The sequence below is a fragment of the Corvus moneduloides genome, chromosome 18, assembly GCF_009650955.1.
Source record: "Corvus moneduloides isolate bCorMon1 chromosome 18, bCorMon1.pri, whole genome shotgun sequence".
Lineage (NCBI taxonomy): Eukaryota > Metazoa > Chordata > Aves > Passeriformes > Corvidae > Corvus > Corvus moneduloides.
Genome location: NC_045493.1, coordinates 8,257,384 through 8,275,073, shown reverse-complemented (window position 1 = coordinate 8,275,073; position 17,690 = coordinate 8,257,384). Strand labels below are relative to the sequence as shown.

The 17,690-nt window shown below is 47.3% G+C and overlaps 1 protein-coding gene across 18 annotated transcripts in view; it reads left to right on the top strand.

The window, feature by feature from the left end:
- Window positions 1-6,757: 6,757 nt before the first annotated feature.
- Window positions 6,758-17,690, top strand: part of FBRSL1 (fibrosin like 1) — a 516,916-nt gene continuing 505,983 nt past the window's right edge. For 9 of the 18 annotated variants that reach the window (XM_032128456.1, XM_032128454.1, XM_032128449.1 and 6 more), the window contains exon 1: window positions 6,763-7,112. In XM_032128456.1, the coding sequence (XP_031984347.1) occupies window positions 6,819-7,112 (294 nt within the window). In that variant the 5' untranslated portion in view covers window positions 6,763-6,818. Of the gene's footprint in view, window positions 7,113-17,690 lie in introns of all 18 variants that reach the window. The other 9 variants (XM_032128451.1, XM_032128444.1, XM_032128452.1 and 6 more) reach the window with 4 other exon arrangements.

The window sequence follows — 17,690 nt, the reverse complement described above, 5'->3', positions numbered from 1 at the left end:
CTGTCACTTTTATTCAGCCCTAAACACACCACACCGAGCACTGGAGACAGCGGCTGTGCACTCGCAGTGTTCTAAAGGCAAGTAAAAGAATCATTAAATAGATGGCTGAGCCCAACAGGATTGAGGCATCCCTAGCCAAGCAAGACCCAGCATTAGCTGGCGATCACTGCGCTGCAGGGCCTGACAGCAGACACAGAGCTTTGCAGGCCTTTCCCAGATGAGGCAAGAGGAGCTCTGAGCCTCCCCAAACCTGCCCCACGCTCCTGCAGATCCTCAGCACCGAGCATCCCCTTCCTACGGCTGCAGGCAGCAGCTGCAGCCTGCCCACACCGAGCAGGCTCCACGGCTGGAACCCGAGGGCGAGCAGACAGACAGAAATACAGGCAGGTATGAGGAGGGTGGGGAAAGTTTTACTGAGATGAAGTAGGCAAGAAGGAATCTCTGGAGGAGAAGGGGAAAAAAAAATAATAATTAGAGAGAGATTTAAGATAACAGACAGCAAATGCAGGCAGGATGTAAATGGGGAATTCTTCCAACAGATTTTTACCACACAGGATCTCGGGAAGCTCACTGCTGCATAGGTGAGGAATACAGCCTACTGAAGACACTATGGGAGAGGAACACTGGGCTTTTGTCTCTCAAGCTCCATTTCTGTGGTTTGAAGCAAGGATAAAGATAATAACATCCTGTCATGAAACAATTTCAGAAGCTAAATAGAGTATATACAGTCAAGTAGAATTAAGCCATTGTTGTTAACTCTCACCTTCTCTCACCCATGGTACCAGATGAAAAGGACGGTTTCTCTGAAGGAAAAAAAAGCATCATAAGAACTACCATTCACACTGCTATTACCTATAATAGCATAAATCCTCAATATTTGACTATTACAGATAGACTTGAACTCCTTCTCTTTCCTATAAAAATTCCCTCTCCTTTGCCCACTCAGAAGAGAGACAGCAATTCCTTCCTCACACCCTGGCTGTGAGGTGATTTGGGACAGAACCCCCTGCTCCCCACACACCTGCCTGCCAGGAAGGCTGAGTGCCCCAGAGCTGCTATAGCTGGACTGGGGAGAGGGGCTGTGCCTTCCAGCCCCTCCTTTTTGACTCCTCAGATCAGCAAAAATCACCCCATGTCAGCATATGGAAGTGGTTAGTCAATGAGGGGAGGGTCAGACCCAGCCCTCTAAGCATTGATTGCAAGCTCACAGTTTCTCCCAAAGGCAAAAAAAAAAAAAAAAAAAAGTGTACTTGAACCCTTAGAGCAGATAGGCTGAAGCTGATTTATTGGGGTGATTTAGATCTGTTAAAACAAATTTAATTTTGAATACAATTTTATATCAATTAACAGAGTCTCACAAGTGTAGCCATTAAGGAATCTCTTTCCAAAACCAAAGCCAAATATTCAAGATTTATGAGACTGACTTGCCATATTGGAAGTAACTAATTATTCGTAATGATTCTTTGTACTCTGACAGTGATTATGTATTTTCAGTGCAAATGACCATGATGAAGCAAGTGATAAAGGCAGCCCGTGTTTGTGAAAGGGATACCAAGCAGTTAAGGCCTGATTGTTTTGGCAAAGTATTGGGGTAGCAGGGGAAGAAACAACAGAAAACAACTAAGCCCATCATCACAAAACCCAGCTTATTTAACATCCTGAAGTGTCTCCTGGTGCACGTCAGAGCTGTAATGAAAGTCTGTGGTCTCTTTTTATTGCCTTAAGCAATTTTGTATTCAGTTTATTTATTGTGACCTTTTGGTTGTGCTTCCACCTTGGACATGACAGTCTATAACAAAGCAAAGCCTCGCAGACTCAGCTTGCAGCATTTGCAAGAATTGTGGAGTGTGTTTGGGGTGAGAGGAACAACGCAGATTTGGGGCATGATTCTCATTTGCATTGAATTTTCTTCACCTCACTCTGACGGCACTGGGCAGAAAAAGCACAGTTACAACGCTGCTTCCACCTCCACTGGATGAAGGAAATGTCTCTGGATTACTCTGCCCTGATTAAAGTACCTGCGAATCGAAAATGATAGTTACACAAGGATGGGGTAGATTTTCACATTGCCTCAGGCTACAAAGAATACAAAAGCACCGCCTTTCTCCTTTTTCATAACTTCCAGTACTGCCCCAGACACAGGAACAGAGTAATTGAGAACAAAGTCCCTGCTCCAGTGAGGTGCTCAGTGCCAGCAAGGTTAATGTCCAGGGCCAGGCTGGTGGCGAGAGCAGTGCCATGTTTACTGCTATGGTTGCTGCTGCTCTGATGCCACACTCCCTCGCGCTATGAACGAGGGTCTAATTTCTGATCCTCAAAAGGCAAAGGCATAGCAAGCTGGTCATTAAAATCTGCAGCAGCATGCATGTGATTAAAATGTTAATGTCAATATTGTAATCAAGGTCTGACTCACAGGACAGCTGGTGAGAGACTTGATCTGTATTGCTTAGCCCCAGTCACCTGATGCACACCAGGGTTACGGAACGGTTGTGCCCCATCACATGGCAGGGATTGGCATTCACTGGCTCATGTGGCGAGCTGGAGGCTGGCTGCTGGAAATGGACAATCAGCTCAAACCCAGGTCCAGCACTGATAAGTTCAGCTGTGCCTGCACTCTAGCAAGAGGAAAGCCTTCCAATAAATTTCCTTGGCATCACCTGAGCTGCAGCTCTGCTGCAAAGGCACTCGTGTCTCCTGCCCACCTGCAGGGCTGCTCCTGGGTTGTCCTGTCCCCTGGCCTCACTTGCCCATCTCTCTTGCTTTTGGAATTTTCTGTGCTAGTTTCTATCCAGCTGAGTTTTAGACATTTAAGCCTGTGGTAAATTTTGCCTGATGTTGTCTAAGCACCGAAAGGGCTATAGTCTGCAAAGCTTCTTTTCAGTAAATTCAGGATTAATGAAGAAGGCCTCCCTATTGTTGGAATGTCTAATACAATTATCCACTGAATGAATGGACTAGGCAGCAGTGGAGGGCTCCCAGGTTTGTGGCAGGGAATTGTCTGTTTTAACATCCATCTGTTTTCATTCCCTCTGATCCATTATCATTCACCTAGAGTTATAACATGATGAATATCATTGTGCAGAATGCCATTTGATGCTGGGGGGGGAAACAAAACCACTGTAGGTCTGCCTTCTATTGAAAACACAAAATTGCCTTGGTGGAAGGAAAGGCATGATTGATTCAGAGATGCAGTTTCAAGCAGAGGCATCCTTTCCCGTGTGGACTGCTTGATTTCGTTAATTCCTTTGGATGACCCTTCTGCTGCATCTTCCAACAAGAAAAAATATATATACAAAAATGAGAAAAACTATGGACAATCATAGTGCTGCTGAATTTGTGGAGTTAATTGAAAAAAATAATGGTATTCACAACTTTCCCCAGAAGGCACCTTCGGTTTACGTTCCCAGTGACATTAAACTCCTGTACGTAAACACGGGATGAGAATCTTGATGACCCTGCTGACAGGAAATAAAGAAAGGAACTTTACAGGCAATTTCCACTGTCCTTGTTGGTCAGCAAATTTGGAAGTGAATGAAAAAAGAGAACTAGAAATGCATATTAATGATGGAGGGCCTATAGCACAACAGGAGTGAGATGAGCACTAGCAAGAGAAACTGTTAAAAATGCCCCAGTTTATCTTTTTTAATGACTTACCCTTATGATGTACTTATAAGCAACATAGAAATTACCTTGTAAATAAAAGGACAGGCTCACCAGTGTAAAAATAACTTAGTGAACTCAGTGTAAATGCTTGTTTCCACAAAGTGTCCCTTAAAATACTGGTAAAGCAAATACCGTTGTTAAACCAAATCCATTGTTTAACTGGGTGTATTTAAACTGAGATCTTTCATTAACAGCCACCTCCTGGATCTTGGTTGTGCCTTTCAAATACCATACATTTAAAAAATACTATAGTGTCATGAAATACCCATTGGAAATCCCCAGTCCAGCAAAATCCAGGGCAGATAACTGTCTGGCTCCCCACTAGCCTGTAATTACCTGAGGAAGCAGCCAGATTTAGCTATCTTCCTCCTTTAATTGGCACGCAAAAGATTATAGGATTTTATTAGGACACAAATGACACTGATACAAGTGTGATTGAGGCATGCAATGCATGACTGACTATTTGCATTAAGAGGCTTTGCACTACACAAGGGATTTCTACCTTTGGTTTTAAATGGCTTAAATTTAAATGACGTTTCTATGCTACATTTTAAGAGGATGATATTTATTTTAGCGCTTGTCTGAGATAGGGCAATGCTGTTGCCAGACACCAGAAACCCTTCTCAAAGAGCCAGTTTGGGCCAGGTGGAAGGGGGTTAATTTTTGACTACTCTGTTGTTACAATTAGATTAGGAATGTAAGAAAATGAAGGAAAGATGGGCATTGAAGTGCCCACGTTGAAACATTTGATGAGTGTGTTAGACACCCAGCTGCCAGTCTGCCACTTCTGGGGACACCAGCCTAATGAAGCCACCATCCCTGGCAATGACTGAACTGGAACACAGTTCAGTGGGAGCAGGTAGCAGGAAATCTTTTGGCTTCCCTTACTTCCACGGCTCCCACTAACTCCGAATCTCCTTCATGGATTTTTTTTCCCTTACACATGAATCTCAATGGACTTCTTTAGGTTTTATTTCACAACATCTTTCTAATGTCTCTCACATCCAGAACTAAAGGCTAGCCCCCAGGAAAGGTGAAAGCAGCTGAAAACGTAAGGAATTAAGCCAAGTCAGTCCAATGGAGCAAAGCCAGCCCCACACAAGGGAGTACCCAGAAGCGATGGTAACATGCTGCAATATCTGACTGTGCGCAATAAAAGATGATAACAGGAGGATTAAGTCCTGCTACCATTGCGCTATGTAGGACAGCCGTGTGCAGGAGCCCTGATCCAGGCACACCTTCCTCAGTGCTGTCCTTGGGACTGGGCACTGCACTGCTACTCAGTTGGCCACCAAGCCAGTCCCTGTCCCAGGGGAATGCCTGAGGACCAAGCCTTTGGCCAGGTGATCCTGGAGAGAGGAGAGGGCCTGAAACTGCAGGGAAACAAGACGGGAAACAGCCCCCTCCTGCATTGCAGAGCCCAAATGAAACCTCAACTAGATGAATGGACAGGGAGCAGGAGCTAATGAACAGCGTCTCCTGCTTCCACCTCCATGACTCTTAACCCTTGGGTCCCTTACACTGCTCCATGGCACACCTACAGCCCTGGTTGTCCAGCTCCTCTGTCCTGCACCCTCATCACCAGCTCATTCCCTGATTGTTCCCTAACTTGTCCCTTGACCCACAGATTGTTCCCTAGCTCATCCCTCAGCTTCTTCCACGTCTCTCAGCTCTTCCTGTGTTCCCCAAGTTGTCCTGAACCCCCAACTGACCCCTCAGCCCGTCCCTCGGCTCAGCGTTTAACCCTCAACTCATCCCGCAGCTCGTTCCCTGTCCCTGGCTCACCCTCCGACCCCCAGGTCACTCCTCGCCCCTGGGCTCATCGTTTGACCCCCAGCCCATCCCTCAGCTCACGCCTGGTCCCACCGCTCTCCGCAGTTCGTCCCCTGTCCCCGGCTCCCCTCCGCGCCCTGTCCCGGCCCGGGGCGCTGCGGGCGGAGACCCCTCCCCGTCCCGGGGCAGGGCGGCCGCGGGTCCGCGGGCGGGAGCCGGGCCGGGGGAAACTTTTCCCGGGGGCTCGGGCGGGCGCGGCGCCCCCGGCCCGCGCGGAGGGGAGGCGAGGCGGCGGCGGGGCGGGAAGGAGGAGGAGGAAGGGGGGGGGCCGGGGGCACGGCCGGGCCTGCGCCGGGGAATGACGCGCAGCTGGCAGCCCTGCTCATGCGCGGCCGGCCGGGCGGTGCTAGCGCCGCGTCCCAGCTCGGGGAGAATGGGGCGGCATCCGGGCAGCGCCGACTGAGCGGCTTCTGGGGGCCGGGGCTGCGCCGCGCCGCGGGCGGCCGGGCTGGGGCGGGCGGGCGAGCGCCATCCGGCAGCGGGCGGCGGCGGCGGGGGCGCCGCGCCGCGCCGGCGGGGGGCTGCGAGCCGCCGGCGGGGGGCTGCGAGCCGCCGGCGGCGCCCGGCGAGGAGGGGTCGGCGGCGGCGGCGGGCGGCGGCGGCGGCGGGCGGCGGCGGGGGCTGCCCAGGGATTGTCTCGCTCGCTCCGCGGCAAGAAAGTTGGGCGGCGAGCGCGGCGGCGGCGGCGGCCCCCCTGGCGGTGCGCGGCGGCCGGAGCGGGGCCCCGGAGCGGCGCTGCCCCCGGGGAGGGGGCGCCGCGCCTGGATTATCCCGAGCTGGGTCGAGCCTCCTGGATCTGCCTCTCTCCTCCGCGCCGAGTGAATCCGAGGTGTCCTCGTCCTGATCCAGATAAATCTTCCCCCCCTTCTCTTTTTTTTTTTTTTTTTTTCCTCCCCTCCTCTTCCCGTCGCTGCTTTTTTTGGGGGGTGGGGGGAGGCGGGGGGTGGAAATTTGTCAAGGTCATTCCGTGGATTTAATATTTTTTGTGTGTGTGTGCCGCTCGCCCCACCGCCACCGCCACCCAGCCTTGCTCTGTGGATTATCATCGCCCTGGATCCGAGGCTCTGAACAGCAGGATTTTTTTGTTGTTGTTGTTGTTGATTTTTTTTAATTATTATTATTATTATTTTTTAAGGTCTCCGGGGTTTGGAGAGGGGAAGCGGTGAGTTGGAGGGGGGCGACTTTTCTCTCCCCCCCGCGCCCCCCCCACCCCCACCCCCCCCCCCCCCCCCGCGCCTGGCCTTCTCCTTTTCATTTTTTTAAAAAAATTTTTAATTATTATTATTATTTTTAAATTTTTTTGATTTGCTTCTTCTTCGGCGATGGATGGGAAAATCCGGCAGAGCCGGAGGTCGAGGTCGCAGCGGGACCGCGTGCGGCGGCGGGAGGCGGCGGCCCGCGACCCGCGGAACCAGAGCCCGTCCTCGGGCTCCGAGAAGGAGCCGAGCCCCGGCAAGGAAAACGGCGGCCAGAACTGCACCGCCCCGCGGGGCCCGCCGCCCGCCGCCCGCGCCGCCCGGCCCCCGCGCCGCCGCCGCCGCGAGTCCAGCTCCCAGGAAGAGGACCTGATCGATGGCTTCGCCATCGCCAGCTTCAACACCCTGGAAGCGCTGGAGGTAAGAGGGCCGGGGGGCTCTGCCCTCCGCGGGGCGGGGGCTGGGGCGGGGGGGGGGGGGGGGTGGTTGGAAGGGAAAAGGAAAGGAGAGAAAAAAAAAAAAAAAGGGATTTGAGAAAGGAAGCGCGGCGCTTTCAGGCTGCTGAATTTTGCAAATAGCAATTAACGTGCATTAATCCTGGTGTCAGCCCGGGGGGATCCCGGGGCTGCGGTCAGGAGGGTGCCGGGCCAGCCCGGGTGATCGCGGCTCCGCTGGCAACTTGCTGCCCCCCCCTCCCTTGCTCCTTCCGTCCCCCGGTCCCCTCCTCTGTCCGGCTCCGGCCGGTGTTCGCCATCACTTCGGGCAAGTCAAATGTTTGTTTGGGGTTTTAATTGGCTGCAAAATATTCCTGGCGTGTTGGGATGGTCCGGCATTGTTGTGAATGGTGGAGCTTCCCCCCCCCTCCCTCCCTCCTTCCTCCCACTCCCCCCTCCTCCAGCTCGGGAGTTTGTGTTTGCATTGCCAAAATGTTACTTTATCTGTCTCCGGAGATTGTTAGCAAATGGCTAGTGTTTGACATTTTGTGGAAAAGAGATGTTTAAATGGATAATAATCCCTCGGTTGTAATTCCCATTTTTGAAGTAATTGAACGAATTCTTCATCTCTTGTTGACTGTACATATTTTTCTGGTGTTAATAGGCTGGCAAAAAATATTGCTTGTCTAACTTATTACAAACAATATTTGCTGAGCAAATACTGCCTGCCTTGTCTGAGCTAAGTTAAGCAGAGCAGGAAATTTAGTATTTTCAGAGGGGCATTGACAAACTATGACTTTGGCTTTTGATTTTTGTTTTGTTTGTGTATGAGGGGAAGAAGTGAGTTGTCGAGAGGAAGCACCTAACAAGTTGCTTGTTGGGTGTAATAACTTAAATTCCCAGTAAATATGAACAATCCTGGTGCCTTTGCCCACTTTCTGTGACACACCATGGTGAAAGCATGGGCAAAGTTTTGGGTGCTCTCCCTGCTTTGGATTTCCTGACACTTGTGTATCTATTAACGTGTGTTACAGCAGTGAAGAGTTCTGCACAGGCTAATGAATGTCCTCAGATCTGCCCTGGGATCTTTAATGTCTTTGGCTCAGACTTAGAGGTCCCATTTTGTTTGTGGGCTTTGCTGCTCCCCAGCCCACCCCTGCTGTCACTCAGGCCTCTGGTGGCATCGTGGTTGTGAGTTTTTTACCTGTAGAACCAACTTCTCAGAGTCCCAGAGATGGTCCCTGAGTGCCCGTGGAGGTGTCAGGGGTGGCCTTGGCCATGTGCCCAGGTGTCAGGACCCTTGCTGGGGGAGCCAGGGGTTCTGCTCAGCAGGGACATTTAGCCCAGTGGTCCCTGAGCAGCTCTGGGTGTGCAGGTGCTGGAGAGGGAAGAAGGTTTGTGTTAGCTCGGTGATGGCTGTCCTTTGGCTTTTTGCGATGTCATTTGTGGGGTGTTGTCCTAACAGGAAAGCCAATTACTTTGTGTATGCAGAACTGATAATGAGCGAGCGATCTGCTTTCGTGTGCCTCTAAACCAAGCCCTAGACCTGTCTGTATAACCTTATTTTTTCTTTTCTTGGGCATGCTCTTAGTCAAATATGCATCAGCAGATAGGTCCAATTAAACCCCTGAGTCTCTACTGAGCTGTCAGGGAAGAAGGTAAAATTCATCTTCCTGCAGAAATTTTCTACCATGGTGAGCACATTATCAGGAAATAGAATTCAAATGATAGTGCAGTCCCTCCAGGCCGACAGGGAAAACTCTGGGCTTTTCAGACGGGTTGAGCCTTTTTATTGAATCACCCAAACCATAACCTGGCACACAGGGGTAGAAAGTGACCTTAAATATTTGCCAACCCAAGGTACTTCTGTTTGTGGAAGCACTTCTGGTTTTTCTTTAGGGAAAAAAAAAAAAAAGGCTTTACAAATGATCCACTTTAAAATTCTTGCAAAAAACTTCAGTACCACCTGAAATTAACCGGTTTCTACTATATTTACCAACATCAGAGAATACCTTCCTGAAATGAACTGGTATCTAGTATATTTACCAACATGTCAGAGAGCACCACGTGAAATCAACTGATTTCTACTATATTTACCAACATGTAGAAAACGTGCACCTCTGCAACCGTGGTGGTTGGGACGTCAGAGGGAAAAGTGTGAGCAGAATTCACCTGTTTCACACCAACCAGGTGTGTTGTGTTCAAGGTTGCATTCTTGGGCATAATGACTGTGTGCGTTTCCTAAATCCTGGTAACACTAAAAAGAAGAAAGTACTCTACATTGTGTGGATTTTTCCATGCAGCACTGCCTTGGACCACGGGCGCTGTCTGGCAGATGTGATGCAGCAGCAAGGCAAGGAGATGGTTAAGGCAAAAGTAGTTTAAAGTAGTATATGCCCATGTAAATGACAGAAATGGCAAGGTCATTTTGTGTGGTGTGGAGCTGTGTTCTCTGGTGAACTTGACTGCAACAGGTGGTTTTCTTCTGCTTTGGAGGAAATCTGTATTTTGGTGTACATTGTTTTTTTTAAGAGAACTTAAAATCTGCTGTAATGTTATTTTAAAAATAGATAAGAAATGAAACCTTCTATGCTCATGAGGGGGAAGAAAGTGTGAAAGCGAGTACACGGCCTAGGGACAGTACTGAACTAAGAAAGTATTTTAATTTTTTAATCCAAAAAGGAGCTTTTGTTGCATATGTGGTAGCTCATTGTGGTGTTCTAGCTTGGTTTGTTTCTTGATGTTACAATGATCTCTGATTATGCTTAATAGACTAACTAAGCTTTGGGTTTCCCCTTGGAAATGAAATTTCTCAGTGTTTAGGTAGAACTTAATGGTAGAATCATTTAGGAGTGGTAAGGTGGTTTTTGGCTTGTTTTTCTTTATATCTCACCATATTGTGAATTCCCCTTCCCCACTGAAGCAAATTCTCACCCCTGGTATTCCTGTAAATAAAGGGCGCTTTATAGAAAAAATATATGTATTCTTCCTTTGTGTTGACCTGGGAGTGTGAGCAGTTAAGGTTAATACAGAGGGATGGCTTTGAGGTCTCCTTTAGCTGTCTGGTGTGAATTTTAAGCATTTTGGATTTTAACTCATGTGCCAGTGTTTCCTTTGGCTGTTGTCATCTGAAAATCATGTGTCTTGTTTTGGCGATACTTGTGACTTGACTTATGTATCTCCTATCCTACCATATTCCAAATAAAGACTGAGTTGGTTATATATATATATATATATATATCTTTTAAATTAAGTAAAAAAGGAAAAAAAAAAAAAGCCCCCAGACAAACAAGCAGCAGCCTCTTTCTGTGTATAAGAAGTTAAAACTTCTCCTTTCTCTTCCTTCCCCTGGATCTTCTTGTATAAATCCAGCTCAGGTTTCACGCAGGTTACAGCTGATTTGTGTGTGTGTGTGTAGTGGTGTTTTGTTTGGGGTTTTTTAATACCCAGCCACTCACCACGACTTTGGACTTAACCTGGAAATGTAGTTTGCTCTGACCCCTTGGCTTGAGCTGGTCAGTGAGGTGGGCAGCTACGGCAAAAACCATCAGGTGCTGGTGCTGCCCAGGAGATGGTTGTTGTGCCAGGGGTCAGGAAAGCTGAAGAAAGGGGGATTTCTCCCTGCCTTCCGAAATGAATGGTGTGGATGTGAGCATGTGTGTATATTCATTACGTTCAGATGAAGCTGCTAATTATTCTTGAAGGTGATTGGTGAATCAGAGCGAGAGAATCTAAATGAGTGAGTTGGTAGTTGAGGGCTCTCTCTGATCATAGCTGTTCCTTTCAAGTATGAAAAACAGCGCTAAAAGAGAACTTCATCAGAATGTTAATGAATGCGATCTTTGAGAGCAATTGTTCTCCCAAAGTAGTTGAAAAGACAAGGGGTTGTGTTTTCTTTTTGGCTGTTGTTTATCATTTTTACAGATTCCAGCAAAGCTTTGGAGCCCTGAATGGAAATGTTAACTTTCTTGAGGGGGGATGCCTGTGTGTACGGGGTTTTTTGAGGAATGTTTAACCTATTTATAGAACCTTGTGGAGAATCTGTGCTCAGATGTGTGTGGAGTGATGTGTTGTGTAGAAGCAGATCCCCGAGCTGAAAGAGGGCAGACCTTGACTCGGTGCACGTGGTGTTGAAGTGGAGATGCTGCCCTTACAAGCTGAGCTGGGGCCCAGCTGTGCCCCAAGGAGATTAATGCTTTACCCACTCTTACTGTTGTTTGTATCCAGAGGTCTGGCAGTGCTGGCTCGCAGTTCCTTCTCTGCTGTTTGTGCCTGAGTGGAGCAGTTTAGAAAGCCTGTTGGTGATAGAAGACTTCTGGACAAAATCCATAAATTCTCCAGCTGTCATCTTGATAAGGCTGCTTTCACATGTGTGTTGTACACTGTCCTGTTACTGTTGCTCTGATCTCTCATTGATAAGAAAACCAATGTATTTAACTGCAGCTTCCCGTTCCAAAGGTTTTGTGCTAGTTCCACTGACTTAGCAATGTAACTCCTGATTTGTCACCACCTCTGTGTCTACTTTGAAGCTTAGTTTTTTCCATAGCTAGCTTGTTTTAAAACAAGTTTCTAGATATTTAAGTATTTTTTCCTTCTGCCTAATTGTCAAGTGATGGTGTATCAAGCTAGCATTTCTGATGGCCAGTTATTCCTCTTAAAAAGTGCTTTTAACCCCAGGAAAGCTAATGATTTTCTGGATAATGCTCTAAAGGCTCTAAATGCCTTTTGGTTTTTCTGAAGGCTTGCTAGTCTCCATTGATTTGTTCTCCTGGCTGCTGATTTTCTTTTTCGTCTTGTCTGAAGCGGGTACTCAAGGTACCTTGTTGTTGTTGAGGAATCAGAGGTGATTAATGCAGAGCTAAAGCAGAGGGGGAGAGCTCTGGAAATCCTGAAGTATGTGCTCAGCTGGGTCAGGAACTGAGAGGAGCAACGTTCCCTGCAAACCATGGTCAAGTGGTGGGCTGTGGTGAGGAAGGATCCAGCTCTTCTGCTGGATAGGGAATTCTCTGCCTCATCAGTGAAACCTGCCAGGATCAGAAGAGTGATGGGGTGTGTGGCAAGTACAGCCCCTGACTGGGGCCATCCCTGCAGCCACGGTCAGGGCACCTTTAGTGCACATAAAGTGGCTGCAGGGGTGTTGGAGAGAGGAAATTGCTTGGAAATCCCAACCAAGCTCAGAGGTCACCCTCATCCCTGCCTGAGGTTTCATTTTTAACTCAATTTGTGCTGGATTATGTCTATCTGGGTGTTTTGAAAGACCTCTTAATATCCTACCATTTTTTCCAAAGTAGTTTCCCATAGTCTAGCTGCTCAGGCTGTCTTGAACACTCTGAAACCTGGGGCAAAACATGAGGTGAAGTTTGCTGAAATGTCAAGTAGGTCAACCATCACAGAGAAATTCAGAATATATATGTTTTAAAATTAGTTAGAATCTATAATATTTAAAAAAATACAAGGGACTCTGTATTGCACAGGTTTTGTAATAAAAGGGATACAATAGAATTCGTGTTCCACTTCACCCAGATAATGAATGTTTACTTGCAGTAGTGCATTTGACTTCATGCCTAGTAAGAACTGAAAACTTTACTGTCCTCTCAGTGTGCTAAGAAGATGCACTTTTTATCGTTTATCTCAGTTATTTCACAGAATGAGACTGACTATCACAATGTTGCTTTCTGGGAAAATAGCAGTGAAGAAGGGAGCTGGGTAGGATGAGATCAGCCTGGTGTTTGATGATGTTTCTTTGGTAGATTGCTGCTTGCTCTGCAGAAGGGCTGATGGTCCTGCAACTGCACTTGTGTAAAAATGCATTTAGGTACAGAGATGCAGTACTGTGGCTGGAGACACACTGATGGAAAGGTTTTGGGGTGGTTTGTGTTTTTCCCCTTCTGGTATCCTCCTGCTTTCTTTGGGTGAGGTGTGAAATTCTCCAGGCACAGCCACAGCAGGCTGCTCCCCTGTGTCAGGCTTAACTTTTGCATGCACACAGGTCCCAAACTTGTGTGCACTTTGGCTGGAGGGAGTGTTGCCAAAATGTGCTTATTGCTTCAGCTTCTCCAGCGTCTGGGCTTTGTGCTGGTGGTGCAGGCTGTGGAAATACTGTGTAGTTTGTCTGCGGTGCTGCAGCAAGTACTTGAGAGAGAACAGTATCAGCAGAACTGAAACGCTGTTTCCTGCTTGATGCAGTTTGTTTTTTGTTTTTTAAATAAAGATTTGAAATACAGTGCGTAGGGTGTGCGTCTTGGTATCAGTTGTAGGTGAACATCCAGCTCTAAGTGAGAACAATTTCCAATTCACTGCACTTTAATGCCTCCAGTTTATCATGGTAAATGTATAAAAGAGTTTTATGTAGGTGAAGTGGCTCTTGCTGTTTAAATATCTCCTAGCTCTACCGTGTTCAGCACATGGGGGGTTGTGACTGTTCCCCAGCCATGCTCTTCAGAGAGAAAAGAGTTGGAGCACAGTGTTGCCAGCCCTGGTCCATCTCCTTGAGAAATAGTCTCTTTTTCAAAACTAATGAACTATTAAGAATGCTGCTCTCATACTGAAAGGAGAATCAGTCTTTATGTTCTTAATCCAGAAACATTTAACATGAAGGCGAGGGTGAAACAGCTCCCGAGCCACCCAGGCAAAACCGGCCTGTGTGTAGTTGTCGGTCCAGTTCCTCTGGTGCAAGAGTTGTGAAAGCTGGGCAGGTACGGACTGCGCCGGCTGCAGGGCTCCCACCTGCAGATGTGTCGAGCCCCAGTGGCAGGCAAAGAGGTGACTGTCACCCTTTGCAGCTTAATTATTTTGTACTGAGTGACTGGATGTGAGGGTTCAGAAATACCTGGCTAACAGGAGCGCAGGGGCAGCTGCGTGCGCGGCGCTTGGATGATCCAGGATGAATGGAGAGTGTTTCCTTTGTAGCTCTGTCTTGCTTCGAGCCAAAAAGGGACTGAACTTGAACAAAAGTTGCATCTGCAAGGTCAGTGGTTGGCATGGATAAGGGGATTGAAGGGATCAAAATTATTTCCCTGCGCCACTGGCTGCAAAACATGGGCTTATGGCACCATTCCTGTCTCTCCCTTTGTGCTCAGAGCAAAGCTTTTTTAATCTTGTGCTGGCTATCTATAGTGCCACGCAAACATGGCAATTTGAAGTTAAATGTTCTATTTTGAGGACTGCCGTGCACGGTCGGCAGGGCAAGGGAGCTGCGCTTGGGCTGCTCTCCTCTGCCCACAGCCTGCCTTGCTCTCTCTTCTGCGCAGGTTGTCATAGAGAGGAGTTCAGAAAATACATACACATGATGCACTTGTGCCTGTAGTCTAAATGTGAAGCTTATAGTGTTTGTGGTTTGATACCGTGTTACCTTGCTCTCCAATGGGTGTTCTTTCTAGCTTCATAAAAATGAGACAGTAATTGTTCGGGTTTTTTCTTTTTTTGGCCCAATTTTAAATATAGATCGATTTGCTCTGATGCTAGGGTGTCCCTGATCTAGCCTGTACTTAGTGACGAGATGCTGAATTTAGGAGGAAGCATGCAGCCCAAGTTGGGAAACAAATGGTAATTCAGAGCTGCTGGCTGTTGGGTGGCTGCTGAAGGACACCAAGCTTGTTCCTTTAACCCCTCCTGTGGCTTAGTGAAGCTGCAGCTTCTTTCCTGGGAGCTCTTATTCGTAGAGAGGAGCAAAAACCCCCAAAGAGTTTCAAGGGAAGCAATGTCTCAAACCTTACAATGACATCAAGTGCATCAGGTAACAAAATGCATTATTGCTGTTGATGTTTTGGTGGCTCGTAAATGTCTCTTGCACTGCTGTGGTAGAGGATGTGCAGCTTCTCAACTCCATTTAGCCTGGGCACATACCTGCACTCGGAGCAAGACTCAGGATGGTGTGCAGCTAAGAGATGTTTATGGAATCAGTCAAACTTAATATAAAATAATTATGATGTTTTGACATCTTGTTAATAACTTGCAGCCATTGGACGAAATGGAGTCATGGCATTCTCAGTCCTTGATGGAACCTTGGCATTTCTTTCAGATTGTAAAATTAAAAGAAAAAATGTGAAAGCCATTAAAATAGTTGGATGTGGTGCCTGGGAAAAATGATGGGCTGCTTAATTGAAAAAGTGCTTCATTCCAGTTGAAGTTCATTCCAGTTCAGTTCTGCCCATTTCCCTGCATCCCTGCCATCTGTAATGGAGAAGGAAAAGGGCTGATTCCTTCAAAATCTGTCTGTGAGAGTGTTTTGGGTGTCACTTGGTTCTTCATCTTATCTGTGAGTGAAGTGGAAGGAAATCCTAGCGAGCATTAGACATGAGAGAAAAGTCTTGTCACCTGTAATGACTAAAATCCCCTGAAGTGTTGCCAGCGTGTACTTTAGGAATCATATAATTATATGATTATTGAAAGGGACATAAAAGACCTCATGGCAAAAACCTTAGAAAGGGGGAGGGAGGGAATCCATATGCAAATAAAGATATGCAGAATTTGCCGTCTCTCTTTTTTTTTTCCCCTAGTTATTTTTCAGTCCAAAGCTCAGTAATTGCTTTTATGGGGATTACTTAATAAAACTGGGGCATGCAAAGGAGGGAGAAATTGTTTATGCCGAGTCACAGGCTTGGAGTCCTACAGAGTTGGAGTAAAAATGGACTTCTGAAAGTAAAACTGCAAAGTGGGTTTTCTGCTAAGAGAAAATAGCGTTTTGTTGAAATGTTATCCTACAATAAAAGTGTTTTGTGGTCTGGCGGTTAAGCAGAGGGGTCCGGAAGTTGAGATAACGGGGTTTTCTTTCTGACTCTGCCACAAGTTTCCTCTTGCTGAGCTCTGGGCAAGTTCTTTCATCACTGCCTGTGTCACCTCAGCTTTGCCATTGCTGGGGTACCTGGTGGGAGGCTGGATTTGCCGCCTAGGGAAACTCCTGTCACCCCTCTGACGTGACGGAACTGTCTCTCAAACCTGGCGTGCGTGCTGTGCTTGTGCAGGAGGTGATGGGAGAGCCTCTGATGTCAAAATCTCCTTGTACAAACTCCTAGGGAAAGGTTTCTCCTCTGCCACATCAGGGGTGTGTGCAGTGTGTGAGAGCCTTTTGTGTGGCATGTCCTGGGCAGTGCTGTGCCCTGCTCTGGGCACTGCTGATGGTGCAAATGCAGTCTGAGATTTTCCTGAGCTCTAGTTCTCCTCTCAGAGTTAAAACACAGGCCTTGACTTAGGGCTTCTTAGGTTCCCCTAAGCTTCATCAGTCCTTCCTGATGCTCTGGATTTATAATCTGGCTTCTCATGGCAGCGCTCATTCGTGCGTTTACTAGGAAACTCTCCTGATGCAGAACAGATGTATCTCGAGAAAGGTTTTGTTGCAAGATAGGCAAAAAACACCTTCCATTTTTTCTCAGGCTTAACTAAAGCACTTGGTGCATTTAAAAAAAAGGGAAAAAATCCCTGTCATACTGCTATTAGTGTTGAGTTACTGAATATTTTGCAAGATCTCTCCAGGAAAGAACACCACCATTCACTCTGGTACTCTAGTTTGATGCTGAATAGTACAAAGTTGTGATACGAGTTTGCTGGTGCGATTTTTAGCTGAAAATGACAATGGTTTTCCAACCAGATGGATTTTATAACTTGCCTGCCATCAGCTCATCCATCAACTCCACAGAGATCTGTACATTCGTGTCAGTGTGCACATGGCAATGTTGTTGATTACATCAAACAAACTGATAACCCTGTTTGAGCCCTATTCCCACTCCTTGGGCAGCCCCTGGGTGGGTTTGACAGTGAGGGGAATGGGTGGAGGTTTGTTCTCAGCTTGTCCCCGTGGGTACTCTATGGCAGTGTGGAGCTGAGCTGTGTCCCCAGCTGCTGTCCATGGCTGTGGGGGTGGCTGCAGCTGCAGGGTTGGTGTAACTTGTGTGGGGAATGGATACAGGCACTGGCGTTTCCAGTGCTGTTTGTATTGGGAAGAGAATTAATGAAGCAAGTGAGAGCCTCGGGGCTGCACAGGGTCTGTAACTTGATTTCATACAGCTCTTTCACACTCATACATGACTTTTCTTCCACGTCGCTGGATGACGCTAAGTCTCACAGGGTGTGTGACCTGGAAATTAGAATTTTAGCTGCATCTAGGCAAGAGTGCTTGCAGAACTCAATCAGAGAAGGTTCTCATGCTCATTACTAAATCACTTGTACAACTTTTAGGCTTTTTGCAAGGAAAGATGCTCTTTCTAGTGCCTGTTGGATAGAGGAGCCCTGTGTTACCATCAAGCTCATCTGCCTTGTTTAGAAAATGACCCTGTGTTTTGGCAGGTGTAGGACAGGCTCTTTCCAAACCAGAGGTTATGAACTGCTGTAACGGGGCCTATGTAAGCTAATGTAAACTCCCAGGTGATACCTCAGACAGACAGCTATAAGCAGTTTGTTTTCTTGGTAGGTTCCCAAGAATTATTTTTGAAACTGGTCTTTAAAAAAAAAAAACAAAAGGAAATAAACAGTTTACACAAGCAGTTTCCAGAGAGAGCATCTTTGGTTTTTTTATCTTCAGCTGTGTTGTGTTCTGAGAAAACACATGGATGGGTTGTGGAGTCTGAAT